At 51.4% G+C, this 14,616-nt stretch overlaps 1 protein-coding gene across 8 annotated transcripts in view; it reads right to left on the bottom strand.

The window, feature by feature from the left end:
- Positions 1–14,616, bottom strand: part of CRACD (capping protein inhibiting regulator of actin dynamics) — a 313,531-nt gene that overhangs the window by 60,010 nt on the left and 238,905 nt on the right. For 7 of the 8 annotated variants that reach the window (XM_060299388.1, XM_060299391.1, XM_060299389.1 and 4 more), the window contains 4 exons: positions 9,325–9,489; positions 6,611–6,679; positions 4,201–4,383; positions 801–3,543 (listed from right to left, as the gene is read on the bottom strand). In XM_060299388.1, the coding sequence (XP_060155371.1) occupies positions 801–3,543; positions 4,201–4,383; positions 6,611–6,679; positions 9,325–9,489 (3,160 nt within the window). Of the gene's footprint in view, positions 1–800; positions 3,544–4,200; positions 4,384–6,610; positions 6,728–9,324; positions 9,490–14,616 lie in introns of all 8 variants that reach the window. The other variant, XM_060299393.1, reaches the window with a different exon arrangement.

Here is a 14,616-nt window from a genome sequence, read left to right as displayed (position 1 = left end):
ATTACCTAAATCTTCCCTAAAAAACCTGAGGGGAGAATTTCTCTAAGAAATACGAGTAACTTCCTGGGCTATGAACCACACGTGACCACCTACTCTGCAAAACAGAAAAGAAAAAGTATCAGGTGAAGGTTCTTGGGGCCCCAAAGCCAATCCAGGTGATCACCATGCTGCCCCAAATATCCAGCATGAAGAAACACTAGGGGCAGAGGCAGGAGTAACGGTCGCTCTAAAATTTCCGTATCGGAGGGCTTCTCAGTGGCAAGCTGGTGGGGTCAGGATGTATATGTGGGCATTGTGCATTAAACTGAGACAAACTTGATTATACACACAGAGGCTCCTTAGGGGGGCTGTCCAAAGCCCCCTAACTTCCCACCTGGGTGCCGCTAAGTGCCCAGAGACAGAACACAGACACTGGTCTAGGAAACTCCAGTCTTTGCTGTCACTGCACAGGCCCCTCATAAAGAGTAATGACATCTGCATTAACTTGGACCACGTTTCAATTTCCACTGCCAATCGAAAGCGAAATCGGTCTCTGCCAGCACCTCCAACTTATTACTTGGGTAAGTAAGGATCATTAACGGTGTGGACTGCAGACACGCAACAGTCAGTCCACATTTCCAAAACTGTAAAGAAAAGTAAACAGCCTCAGTATGATCCATGAGTGAGGGCCCCTGGGGAACTGGGCACCAGCCTCTAATTAAAGGAAGTGCTCCAACGCCAGCTCCGGGGGCTACTTCTGGCCCTGGGCACGGACAACAGGCTGGACAGAGGCAGAGGTTCTGCAACCTACGGTTACGCACCTTTCCTCCCCGCCTCGGGTGTCGCGGAAGGCTTTTCCTGCCGGGCGGCAGACGGCGCCGGGGAAGCTGGCTTCCTCTCTGTTTCCACCTCTTCCTCCTCATCCCGCTTCTGGTCCTTCCTCTCCTCAGTCGGCGGGGGTGAGGGCGTCCGGGGGCCCCCGTTGTCCCGGCCCTCCTTGCATGGCTCGCCGGGCTCCGGGTCAGGCTTCCCCGCCCGGCGAGCCAACAGCTCCACCAAGTAGGGCCTGCTCAGCTTGGAGATCGGGGAGGACGGCGGAGTCTGGCCCGCGGGCTTGGGAGCCAGGGCTGGCTTCTGGGCCAAGGGCGTTCTGTTTGCTGCCCTGTCCTGCTCTGGAGCCGGGGGCCCAGGCTGGGCTGCAAGAGGAGAGTGGCTGGGAGGGCTTTCAGCAGAGTCCTTCCAGGGGGCCGGGGCTTGCTTCCTCTCGGTGGGGAGAGACGGGCCATGCTTGAGGGCGGCAGCCTCTGTCTCTCTCTCTCCAGCTGTGCTCCCCGGAGCTGACGGCACCCCATTGATACTGTCCCCCGTGCTGCTGTGCCTTTTCTTCTTCTTTTGTTCTGTTTGTTGGTCGCAGTGGAAGCGCAAGGAGTAGTTGGTCCTTCTCAATTTTATTCCAAAAGGGGAAGCTTTATCCTCCCCACCTGGCATCACGGGCTCCGGCTTTCCTGCTCCACCTGTGGTCTCGCTGTCCGAAGTGACCACGGGTTCTGCTTGGGCCACTGCTTTCTGTGGAGGGTAAGGAAGGCTTGGAACAAGGAAAGATGGAAGGTCTTTGGCAAACTTGCACCCCTCCGTGGTGTCCGTTGGCTCCTGGTGTGCCCCCGGTTTCTCTGCACTCTTCACGGGCTCTTTAGTATCAGCAGCAGGGAGCTGGGGCCGGGCCTCTTCGCTGGGACCCGGCTGGGATCTTTTTCTAACGCTTTCCGCTTCCGTGTTCTGTTTGGAGATCTCCCCGCCCCCATCAGAGAATTTCTGCCAGGCAGGCTTAATGGAGAACTTTGCATTTACCGGCGGGGTCCTCCGGAGGTTCCCGCGGGAATCACATCGGCCCCTGGGCGTGTGTTCATCACCCGGCCGAGACTGGTCTCTCTCGCCGCGCTGGTCACTCTCTGCGTTCCTCAGGATTCTGGACCGAATGGAAGCCCATTCAGCGAGCGCGGCCGCGCTGCTCGGAGACTCCTGGGAGGGCCTGGTCTTCCCACTGCCTGCCCGGGGGTCGCCTGGGGCTCGGGGTGGGTTCTCCAGGGCGGGGACATCCACGTGCTTCTTTTCTTCTGACAAGCCCAGGAGGGACTTGCACGCCGTGTCCTTGATCTGGCTCAGGTTGACGGCCGGGCCGCAGAGCTGGGCTCCCGTGACCAGAATGGCCGTGTGTGGGATGCTCAGGGACGAGGGCAGGGCGTGGGAGGCCGGGCTGGCTTTGGGGGCCTTTGGCTCTTGGGGACCAGAGGCGAGCCCCTCATCTTTCATGGGCTTCACGGGGCTCAGATTGACTTTGGGGAAGAGAATTTGTTTCCCTCCGGATGACACCTGGAAAGTGTAGGGTCTGGGCATGGTCTGCCTCTCATCTACCTCCTGCCATCTGAGCTCCTCCACCTTTCTGTCTGTTTCTGGAGCGGCAGCTTCTTTCTTCTCTCCTGGAGCCAACGCCTCTTCCACCTGGGCCTCTTGTTTCTGGGGCAGCTCTGCGTTGGTTTCTTCCCTCTTTTCCCGCCATCCACAAGGTTGATCCCCGGGAACATCCCCCTGCTTTCCGGCCTGCTCGCCTGATGGCTCGGTGGCCTCTGGGCTCTGCTTCACCCAAACACTCGGCTCCTCAGAGTTTTCTCTTGGCTTCTCGGGTGTCAGATGTTCTTGTTCTGCTTTCTCTGCAGTGTCGCTCTGAAGTGGGCTCCTCAAGCCCCGTTTGTGGTCCAGCAGCGGCTGATTCTCCTCTTCCACTCTCGGTGCTTCCTGAAGCTTCTCTTCCGCTTCCTGCCTCCTCTTCGCCTCCGCGTCCTCCTGCCGTCTCTGCGCCTCCAGCTCTTCCTGCCTTCTGAGCTCCTGCAACCGTTTTTCCTCCGCCGCCTCCTCCTCCCGCCGCCTCTGCGCCTCCAGCTCCTGCCGCCTCTCCTCCTCTTCCTGCCGCTGCTTTTCGGCCGCCCGCTGCCCCTGCTCCTCCAGCCTTCTGAGTTCCTCCAGTGCTCTCTCCTCCTCTTCCCGCCGCAGCTTCTCGGCCTCCTGCCGGCTCCGCGCCTCCAGCTCCTCCTGCTGCGCGCGTCTCTCCAGGCGCCGCGCCTCTTCCTGCAGGCGACCCGGCTCCTCGGCTCCCAGGCGCCCTTCTTCGTCTTGCTCCCTCCGAGCTGGGTCTGGGCAGCCCGGCTCTTCCGGACTCTGCGCCTCCTCTTCACGCTGCCTCTTTGCTGCCTCTAGCTGGACTCCTTCCTCCTCTTCCTCCCCTTCCTCCTCCAAGAGCTCCTCCTGCCTTCTTTTCTCCTCCCAAAGCCTCCTCTCCAGGGCCTGGAGCCTCTGCTCTTCCAGGCGTCGCCTCTCTGCCGCTTCGGCCTTTTGCCGTTTGCACTTGGCCTCAAGTTCTTGCCAGTATTCTTCTTGGCGTCGCTTCTCTTCCTCCGAGTCCAGCGCCTCTGGCTCCTCTTCATGCCAGATTGGCTTGTCTTCTCCAGGGTGCCCATTCTGGTCTAGGGACAGCTGATGCGGGAAGCCACCTTGCTCGTTCTGTCGATCCTAACATTGGTAAGGGAAACAGAATTAGCTTTCCTTGTGCACAGGCTACCATTACAATCCTACTCACAATGTGGGTGGCCCTCCTAATCTCAAAAGTTGGGGCAATGTTCCCCTCTCTACGCAGAGACAGGTAACCTTGGGTATCCCTCACACCAAGAGTAAACTGGGGGTGGGGAAAAGAATTTCATCTTTGTGTTTCCTCTCTACATGTCATCCTCAAATTCTTTTTTTTTTTTAATACACATGAATAATCATAGGAAAACTGGTAGTCCAGCATTAGAAAGGGGAGGAAAAATGCAATTTGTGCTTCATCAACGTCCCCTGAAACTTGTGACTGAGAAGTCTCCTCTAATCAAACTGAAGAAGCTTTGGCTAAGCCGTGGCACAGGAAAGTGGGCCACCCGTCTGTTGCAAAGCACACAGTGTCCGGAGCCCCTCCTCAGCCAGCCTCTCTCTCTCTGAGGTCCACCAGCCACCGGCGGGCAACACGTCAGAAAGGGTGGTGGAAAGGAAATGGGCCCCTTCACCCTTGTGCCTGAGACACAGCCATCCCCGACAGGGACAGACCGAGTTCCTTCCATAGGCCCCTCAACAGCACCATCCTGCTAGGCAACATTAATGCCCAGCCAGCAAGGGTGTCTACCAGGCCATACGTACCCCGACAAGTCGCCTGTGCTTCCTTGACACCCTCTGGTTTTTTGGCTTAATGGACAGTTTGTGCTTGGCGGCACTGTTGTCCAGGCGGGCGATGGCCAGGGGGATGGCATCTAGGTTGACACTTTCGATGGTGCCGGCAGAGGAGAAGTGCCTTTTTGGCCGAGACGTTTTAACTGGAGCAGCCTACGGTGGAGATTGAAATGTGAAGTCAGTCGGGATCAGAGAACAACCTGCAAGGAATCCCGGCATGGCGGCACTGGTTGGAGCTCGCACCTTGCCCAACCTGGCCCAGGAGATGCTGGCATGCGGGCGGGGCTCGTGGGCACAGTGAAGTGAACACTGCTTTTAGAATCAAAAGACGTTGAGTATTTGTTTTGCCAGTGATAATCTGTTATTAACTTGTAAAGGTCATTTAATCTTTCAGGGACTAATTTTCCTACTCTGAATGGTACGGGGGTTAGATTAGATCAGGGGTCAGTAAGACACAGGCGAGGTGGGCCAGTCCTGCCTGAAGACTGTTTGGCTGAATAACGTTTTCCTGGTACACAGCCACACCATTGCCCTTGGCTGCCTTTGCGCTGAAAGGAAGAGCAGAACAAAGCAGAGTCTGGTAGTTGCAACTTATGGCCACGAGGCCTAAAATAAGTAGTAGTTTGCTAAGCGCTGGACTAGCTCATCTCTGTGCTAAGAACTCTGTAATTCTAAGAGCCTTCCACTGCCACAGACATGGTGTGTACATACCTCAGCTCCTACTTTAGCCTCCTCAAACAGGGAATGTGTCTTTCTGGCCTTTGTATCAATCCTCTTTATGCCCAAGTAGCCAATCTCATTTGGTAAGTGCTCAATAAATATTTGCTAAAAGAATGAAGGAACAATAAAGTATAATAACCTCTCTGCCTAGGGCATAAAATTTCTAATCAGCAAAAATGTTTTAGCACGATCATGCCAAAGTCACCGAGCACTGGTGCACTGGAAGTGAAAAGGAGGAGGCCTGGGTGAGAAGGTGAAGGGCAGAAATGTGCTACACACAGGGGAAAGGCAATTCTGCAGAGGATGAGCCGCAGAACTGCTTGCGGCTCTGGAATACAGGTGTGGTCACTTACAAAGCGCAACCTCAGACCAACCGTATACATTTAGTTAGGTCAGAGAGACCCAGGCTCACAGTCCACGCTGAATCAGATGGTAAGGAGCCACGCCTGTAACTTCAGAGTATTCACAGGCAAGCAGCGAGGCAAGGGCTCCTGGCCACAGCACGCCACCGCACAGCAGAGGGCGCTCACGGCCCTAACTGCCTTCTCCAGCAGCTGAGCTACAGGCTCAGCATCAGCGGAGGCCAGGTTGCCCCTGTTTTGACTGTGTCCGTGCACAGTAAGGGCAGAGTCAATGGGGTTGAGCTGGTGGCTTTGCTTTTTCCAATTATCTTCCATATTTATGCACAAAGATAAAGGAGCCAGCTAGCTCCAAGAGCAAAACGAACGCTCGGTAAATACTAATTTATGACAAGAAGCACGGAAGTAAGGAAAAATAATCCCAGCCTTTGGTCTCCTAAGCTTTTATTTATTTATGGTTGTCTTTATAATAGGTGTCAAATTCTAAACTACTGTTGAAGAGAGATGAATTAAACATTTATTTCCATCCCCTAATGGATGTGTGAGTAAGAGGAGTTAAAGCCAAATGTGATAGACTGAAGACGCAGATAAAGCATTTCAAGCTGAGATTTAATGCCATGTTTCGTCTCTAGTTATTCAAGCTGGGCCTCTTCATCTGGGTGGTGGAACTGTCTTGAGTCATCCCCTTCAGAAGACTCAGGGACATGCCCTGTTCTCACCGTACTGTCTGCCAGACCCCGGGAAGACCCCTTGACCCCTGTGCAGGTGAAAGGTCCTCATGCGAGCGGACTGGCCTCTGTAGAAGTGGCGCACGTGATCTCCACAGGGCTCCCTAGGCTCCTGCAGGTAACGTCGCAGGTTTCAGTGGAACGTGTGTAAGTTAAAAACCAAAAATACACACAAGTAGAGAAATGCTAAGGTCTTTTGGGAGGCATCTCTAAATAGAAGGAGACTTTTCCTTACACACTCTTTATGTTCAGGTGTTTTTGAATGTTTTTTTCAATGGCTTACCGGTGTCTTAAAATACATGCTACACCTAGGAAAACTACCAACACCTGAGACCCCAAACACAGGCGTGGCGGGAGTGTGGCTCTTTTTCAGAGCGGGGTTCAGTTCCAGCAGTTACATCACCATAGAAACAGATGCTCCAACATCTACCACTGGTTGCATTTTGAAGGAAGTTAAAGTAATGGACAAAGGTAGCATTTATGAATGGGAAAATGAGGCAGCAGATCGCCCAACAGAAGGAAGAATGGAAGTTAAAGTAAGGAGGCTGCATACACAAGTTCAAATCATACTACCTTCTCTTCCATCTCACTTCCGGCTCCAGGCAGATTCAGAGGACCCGGAGAACTTGGCGTCTCACTGGACTGGAACAGTAGAGAGAGTGCTCAAGTCAAACGCCAGCACAGGAAGTCCTGGGCAGACAACCAGACAGTGTCTGTGCAGGCAAGGGCCACCCCCTCCTCCACGCAGGGGCGCAGCTGGCTGCAGAGAGCCGGCAGGTTCACGGCGGGGACTCTGCTAATGTCCGGACTCCACCAGGGCTCCCGGGGCACGGTGTGTGCTCCCCTCTCCCCCGAGTTCAACACATCTCCCATCTGGGCGGTCTCCAACCTCCGTCCTTGATGTGTTTCCCCACTGATGAGAGAATCTCAGGTGCTGCCCTGCTGCCACCCTACCTGGGAAGCAGGGCCCCAACTTCAGAGCTCTCGGCTTTGCTGGCTGCCTTCCACCCCATGAAAAGGAAAGAAGGGCCCTTCCAGGGGCACACGGGGGCTGGGCTGAGGAAGTGGATGACCAGAGGAGGCAAGAAAACTTGGAAGGAAGGGAGGAAGGGAGGGAGGAAGGAAGGAGAAGAAAAAGGCTGATGATTCACCTCCCAGTCGCCCTGACTGCCCTGGGTACATGCACATCACGTCATCTGCACCAGCTATACCTTCCGTCTTGTATCGCCCATATTTACAAAAGGGTCTCATTGGGGGCTTCCCTGGTGGCACAGTGGTTGGGAGTCCGCCTGCCGGTGCAGGGGACGCGGGTTCATGCCCCGGTCCGGGAAGATCCCACATGCCGCGGAGCGGCTGGGCCCGTGAGCCATGGCCGCTGAGCCTGCGCGTCCGGAGCCTGTGCTCCGCAGCGGGAGAGGCCACAACAGTGAGAGGCCCGCGTACCGCCAAAAAAAAAAGGGTCTCATTGTCTCTTACAGAGCCATAACATCAGCTTGCCCTACCTCAGTCCCTTTTCTGTACCACACTTAGAAACACCTTTAGAAAACACAAGTCAGATTATCACTGCCCTGCTTAAAACTACTCAGAGGTTTCCTATTACTTTTTGAATAAAATTCACCCCTTCTCCTGTGGTCTACATGATCCAGCCTCTATACTGTGCTCTACCTACCCTTTGTCCTCGTCCCCACTGGCCTGCTTTCTGTTCCTCCTTCAGGACAAGCTCAGTCCCACCTCTGGGCTTCTGTACTTGCTCTCCCTTCTTCCTAAAACACCCTTTACCCCTCCGGTCCTGCTCATGGCTATTCTGACCTCCTTATCTAAAGAAGCAGCCTCTCTCCAACCATATTACTCACTTTTCCATCACCCTGTTTTATTTTCTGTGCAGCATTTTTATTAATCCGAAATTACGATGTGTATCTATTTGTTGACTTGTTTGTTGTCTGACTCTCCTCTCATTAGAATGTAAACGACACGGAAGCAGCCCCTTGTCTAATCTGACCCATCTCTGCAAGGCCCACAGCTGGGGGAGCACCTGCTGAATGAATGACCCTCCTCCTCTCCCAGGCCACAGTGCCCTGCACTTATTAGATCTTCAGTAACAGGGAAGACATTTGCTTTGGTCCATAGGAAATCCCTGAATCAAGGCTGATGACCCACACTGCTGCCCAGCACTCAGGAGGCTGGGGAGAGCATTGTTGGACCAGTGGGAGAGATGGGCCCCACGCCTGCTTCACCACCACCCACAACTGTGGGCGCCAGGAGTCATCAGGGCCAGGGCCAGGGCCAGGCAGAGCTGGGCAACAGAGGAGACTGTCCACCTTTTCTTTCCTTCCTTTGCTCTACAAGTCACTTATCTTTTGTTCTACTCTTATGACATGTTAGCTGATAACAAGCACAACTTCTTCCAGGGGCATCTTAATAACACCCAATGTCATTTCAGGCACCATGGTAGGCACAGCACAGAGAATACTTTCTTTTAAGCATGGGAAGACTCGGAGCCTCAGCTAGAGAACAGTTTATCTAGCTACTGGTAGGGCTTTTCTTCCTTTTCCCGTAAGAGGCCTGAGGGTGTCCCTTCTGCTGCTAGAGGGACTCTCATTTCAGGATATGCTCAGAGTGTTTCTTTCAAAGCGTCAAGAGACCAAATTTAGATAGGACAGTGCTGGACCAGTGTGACTTTCTTTCCACACTAAGTAGACTTCAAGCGGGTCTGTTTGATATGTTCTGTCTTATTGAGCACCTACTTCTTTCCTCATTTCCCTTTAAATTAGTCCAATTTGACAAGTAATCATTCAGTGCAAGTAAGCAGTAACGATGTCCTGGGGAGACAGAGACACGTAAGATCCAGTCTGTCCTCAAGGAACTCAACGTTTAGAGATGCAGAGAAAATAGTTACGTGGACACAGATGCAGACGGAGTACAGATGTGTAAGAAGCACTAAGGATGCACAGTGAAGGCACAGAGGAGATAGTGCAGCTTGGAGGTGAAGCCAGGCGAGGCTCCCAGAAGAGGTGGGTCAGCCCGGGTCTCCGGGAGTAAGTGGAAGACACTGGGAAGAGCTGGGGCAAGGGGCACGTCTCCCCTGCCTCCCCCTCTTCCAAGCTGGCCCCCCTGCAGATCAATGCACTGGCCCGGGAAGTGCCCTCCAGCCCTGGGCTACTCATCAGGAAAGCTTCTCCCACCTTATTCCCTACATTGCAGAGCCCAGGGTTACTGATGCCCCTGTCCACTGCCCAGCACCCTCCTGGGCTTCTTAGCAATCAAGTCATTCCCTGGAGGAGCCTTACTTTGTTCTCGGTGTCTGAGAGGATGACGTCCTGCTGAGTCACAATTTCCATGGGACTGGTCAGGACCGGATCCTCTTCCAAGCGAGCCTCGCCACTGTCTGCCTTCTTCATGGGAATGGCATTGGGTGGTGGCTGCCCAAACTTGATGTTCTTACCCAACTGTCGCTGGAGAGAAACAAAAGAAAGACATTCTGAAGCAGTGAAGCGGTTCACAATAACCACAGCCAGATTCCCCATAGCTAGCAGGCACTGAGGCATATTCTGTACACGACTAGTTTCCAGACTAGACACCATGCCAGTAAACCCTGATGCAGTCCTGTAATAACTGAATCTGTCTCCTGGTATTTCTTTCCCACCTTCGAGCCGTGAGCTTTTTCATCCAGCCACCTCTTTCATGGAGATGCCAACATTTCCAGGGGGGGTAGAGAGACCGTATTTCTGATCCAAAAGTTGGGCATGACAAAAATGTTTTGATTAACCTATAAGTTTATTTATATAAAAGTCTTTTAAAGGTACAAAAATTGGATAGAAAATAGTTTCATGAAATGCAAAAACCACTGGGGGAAATCAAGACCCTTGTGGTTGCACAAAGAAGGGAACCCTTCAGCCCTTTTGGACATATCTCCCCTTGAATATTTAGGTTTCATCTACCTTCCTCACCAGCCCCTAGCTTGAACATCCTGTTCGGGTTACATTGGGTACCACTGCCAAATGGAAGAAGACCCCAGGGCCCACAAGTCTTTCCATGATTGACGCTGAGTTCACGGAAAAGATGGAAGCAATCTTGTCCTGCCAATAGGACGGCCTCTTCGCCTTGCTGCAGCTACCCACTGTGCCCTACCGGCCAGAAGGAACCAAGTGGGTAAGGGACAGAGAAGGAGGCCAGAGGAAGGGCCAAAGAGGGACTGATCACTGGTGGGAGGGAGCTGAATGGATGGGGAGAAGGAGGGAAAAACAGGGGATAGAAATTAGGAAGATAAATAGTATTCAGAATTAGAGAAAAGCCAGATTTAAAAAAGGAATTTTATTCCCTGAAGAAAAATATATAAACATAATAGTTTTTAATAAGAGACAAAATATTTAATGGGCTAGATATATTAGATATAAAATATTTAATGGGTAGAGAAAGTGAATGACACTCAGGAAGGAAAAGAGGTAAGCCGTGGTCATCCGAAAGACTACTGTACTGAATCGAACATATTGTACAAACTACTGCCTTTATCTACATCAGGGATTCTCAAGCTCGGTGCTACTGACATTTGAGGCCAGATAATTCTTTGTTGTGGGAGCTGTCCTGTGCACTGTAGGACGTTTAGCATCACCCCAGGACAGCAGATGCTAGTAGCAACCCCTCTTCAACCTGTTTAGACAACCGAAAATGCCTCCAGGCTTTGTCCAATGTCCCCTGGGGGCTAAAGTCGCCTCCGGCTGAGAATTACTGCTCTAGATCTAGGTACTTGGGTTTCACAGTCTTTTTATGCTTCAAGGGGAAAAAAAAAATAGAGACTACATTATCGGATATTTATCTCTAATGTGGCCAATATTTAATACCACAAAGCTGCAAAAAGCCTTAGCAATCACATTATCCAATCCCCTCACTTTACAAAAAAAGTCAGAAGTCCAGTGGGGAGAGGTGACTGGCTCAAGCTTATGGAAAGAATGAGTGGCCCCAAAGGGATTTGAATCCATGTCTTCTAAACCACATTCAGTGTTATTTTCATTGCACTCCACTGGTTCTCATAAATTTAACATCACACGTCCTTCTTCTTTCAGGGGCAGAAAGAAAGAGAGGATGCAGCATTTTTTACTACCTCACTGAAGTTCCCCAGCAGAGGGCTCTCTCGAGGGAAATATTCCCCTTCTCTCTCTGAACTCCAGGATATCAAATCCACCCACCTTCACTCAGCTCCCCCTCGGCCTTGCATGGTGGATGGTGAGATTTGCAGAGACATGAAAGAGATGAGCCCCAGGCCCCCCTCCCCACATCCCGGGGGGCACGCACCCCAGCATGCCAAGTCAGGAGCACAGAGAGACAAGGACTCGTATTTGATCTGCTGGTATCTCAGCCTGAGCCTGGCTCCCCTGGCACCCCAGGGAGGGAGCACACATCAAAAGCCCGAGTTCAGCCAGTGAAGTACAGCTCGAGCAGCCTAAAAGGGTTTCGGGGAGGAGCAGGCTGAAAAATTGTATCTTCTAAAAACAAGTTTAGCAGGAAGCGGCAGTTAGTATCTACTCTAAGCAGATCAATAAGCAGGCACAGTTAGAACAGCCGATGGCGTCAGACGAGAGGACACGGTGTAACAAAGCCACAGGCCCGTCTCACTTGCTACCCTGTGGGAGAGGGACACGGACGTGGGCAGAAGTGGCCGGAGGAGTTCCAGCATCCTAGTGACAGCCTGAGCAGGGATTCATTCTGGGACTCCCAGCCCAGCCTTTGGTTGACCAGTTATCCCTTCTCTAGGAGTGCTGGCCAAGAGCTGGAAACTTCCCAATCACCTTAGATGGAGACCCCCTGCTGTCAGGGTGTACCATCTACCAATGCTCTTGAATGTCTAAGATGAGGGTATGTTCAGAAAAGAGTAGGCTTAATACTCTAAATGCCCTTTAGTTAGGATTTCTGCCACCATCACAGAAAAGAATGAATATGCTGATATTATTCTTCATTAGGGCACTTTTTAGAACACTGACATTGGTCCACCGTGATGCTTAGGTTAAAAAAAAAGAAAGAAAGAATATGGCCAAATGTAATCCTAGTCTGGACTGAAATAAACTCCAAAGATGGGATGGGTATCATGGCTGCCAATGGAAAATGAAAGAGAAAATGGGAGAAAATAGTAGATGCAATAGGAACAGGTGAAATAAGGTACATGGGACAAAGCTGGGAAATGGAGAGAGTGATATTAAGAAATGAAGTAGAGAGTTAAAGAAAGAAGCAACTTGAGAGGAGGGTGCAGGGGGCAGAGAAGAGGCACAGGGAGAAGCTGCAGCCTTGGTGGCAGGGACAACAGCTGAAGGGAGCGGGGTCGGGGTCGGGAAGGTGGGTGGGAAAGAAGGAAGAGGAAGAGGGAGGGAGGGAGGGAGGGAGGGAGAATGTGTGTGTATACCAGAGGGTTGATTTATGTCACAGATACGGGCATCCTGGCAGAAGAAACACAATGCTGTTGCCTTTGAGAATAACGATGAGCATCTCCATAAAACAGCTGGATTTAAAATCCCTCTAGAGAAAACAAGTTCGGGCTGCTGGCTAGGGAGCTTGAGAGGAGGGCGTGGGATGGAGGAGGGGAGGACCCAAGTCATGAAAGAAATAGGGCTTCCCTGGTGGCGCAGTGGTTGAGAGTCCGCCTGCCGATGCAGGGGACGCGGGTTCGTGCCCCAGTCCGGGAGGATCCCACATGCCGCGGAGCGGCTGGGCCCGTGAGCCATGGCCGCTGAGCCTGCGCGTCCGGAGCCTGTGCTCCGCAACGGGAGAGGCCACAACAGTGAGGGGCCCGCGTACCGCAAAAAAAAAAAAAAAAAAAGAAATGACGGCCATCGTCTAGGGAGAGGGCTCCAGCCTCTCTGTGCAGACAAAGGGCTGTCTTCACAGACACACCCTGCAGTGGTTGGGAACGAGACAGTGGAACAGGCCAGGCCAGGCCAGGGCTGAAGGTCCAAGGCCATGGTGAATGAGCCTTGGGCTCTCGAGGCCAAGGCCCTTGCACCTGCCCTGTGGGGTTCCTACTCCAAATGCTTCCTTCAGCTGACTCGAAGGAGACTGGGCTGTTGGACACTTTGTGTGATTTACTGACAACTAAAAGGTGACTGCTGAAACCTATCTGGCAATCTCAGGTGTCGAGTGAATTGAATATGGGGATAAATGTGGCTTTTTGGTGACTTTTATTCTGCCCACCTTTCAGGCATTGTCATGGGAAGAACTGTGATATAAGCAATCACTGAAAACCAGTCTGTTGAGATGAGCTTGCCCTTAAGTTTTCAGGAAAATAAACTATTACCACTCCCTCCATATATAGATATATATTTTTTACATACTCATGGATTCTTTATATGTACTGAGATAATAGCCAGAGGGGAGAGTGGAACCGCTGTGCCTAAACTGAGTCCATGTTACTTGTGGCTATGAATGGAGTTACTGTTAGACTGGAATGTGAGCTAAAAGGGGTGATATTTTATTCACTCAAATGGGGCCATTTTGTTGTAATATGGAATGTTGGAGAATGATGTTATAGGAATGCACATCCATATTTATGAGGCTTTTCTCCTATGGTGTGGAAATTCCAAGCCCATCATATTCTGCAGCTCTCACACTGCCAGTTTAGATTTCCCCAGACTTTTCACAGCCATCCTTCAGACCACGTCTGTAAGAACAAGGCAGAAGAAGAATAAAGTTGCTGTCCTCTTGAGCGAACTACGTATACTCCCATAGTTAAAATGAATTTAAAAGAACAAGCAAAATCAAAAGCACACAGATTTAAAGACGTTCGCTCTGTGCACAAGTGGCTAAGAGCAGCTATTTATTCTTTGTGTCCTCGACAGCTGCATGAGGTGCCCAAATCCTCAAAGGTAAGACACTTTGGCATTTTTTAAAGTGAAATCCAGCTCAGCAGGAGATAGCAGCTACTGAATATGGAGGTTTTCCCTCCTGAGCTAAACAGTCTGTGGACTAATAGACTAAGCATTTTCTGACAAAGATCTGGTATAATTCTAAAAAATCACTTGCAGGCTTAGACTGTGATGTTCCTGAGTCTCATCATCGATAGGTGCATACACACTTCACAGCCTGGTTTGATCTGAAATAAACAGCCACCTCCCTATCTGTGCTCTGGGCAGCTGGAGGGAACATCAAGGTCACTGTGGTCCAAAGGCAGTGAAGTGCAAAGCTTACAAAGCCACTCTGTGCTACAGCAGGTGAACAGTGATTCTGTATAAATGGCAGATTTTAATAACTGGAGGGGCCCTTCACATCATCCATCACATGCATCCTCCTATTTTTCAGATAGGGCACATGAAGGTCAGAGAGGTTAAAGGACCTGCTCCAAGGCTGCACAGCTAGGTGGTGGCAGAGGCCTGCCGGGGGCTTTTTATTTCACCCACTGGCCATAGAACAACCGGCTGTTATGGATAGGGTCCTAAAAAAGGGCAGCACTGTTGTTTCTGTCCCTGTAACTGTCCTATATATTAAAATCTGTTCTCACTCTGCACATGAATTATTTTTATACTCAGGGGAAAAAAGTAATTTTTCTTTTAAAGGTTCAGTTGCTTGCCACAGAAATTTTGGCAGGTGGTAGATTCACT

Source organism: Globicephala melas, chromosome 5, assembly GCF_963455315.2.
Source record: "Globicephala melas chromosome 5, mGloMel1.2, whole genome shotgun sequence".
NCBI lineage: Eukaryota > Metazoa > Chordata > Mammalia > Artiodactyla > Delphinidae > Globicephala > Globicephala melas.
Note: the sequence above shows the minus strand (reverse complement) of the source record. Positions and strands in the feature narration are given on the sequence as shown.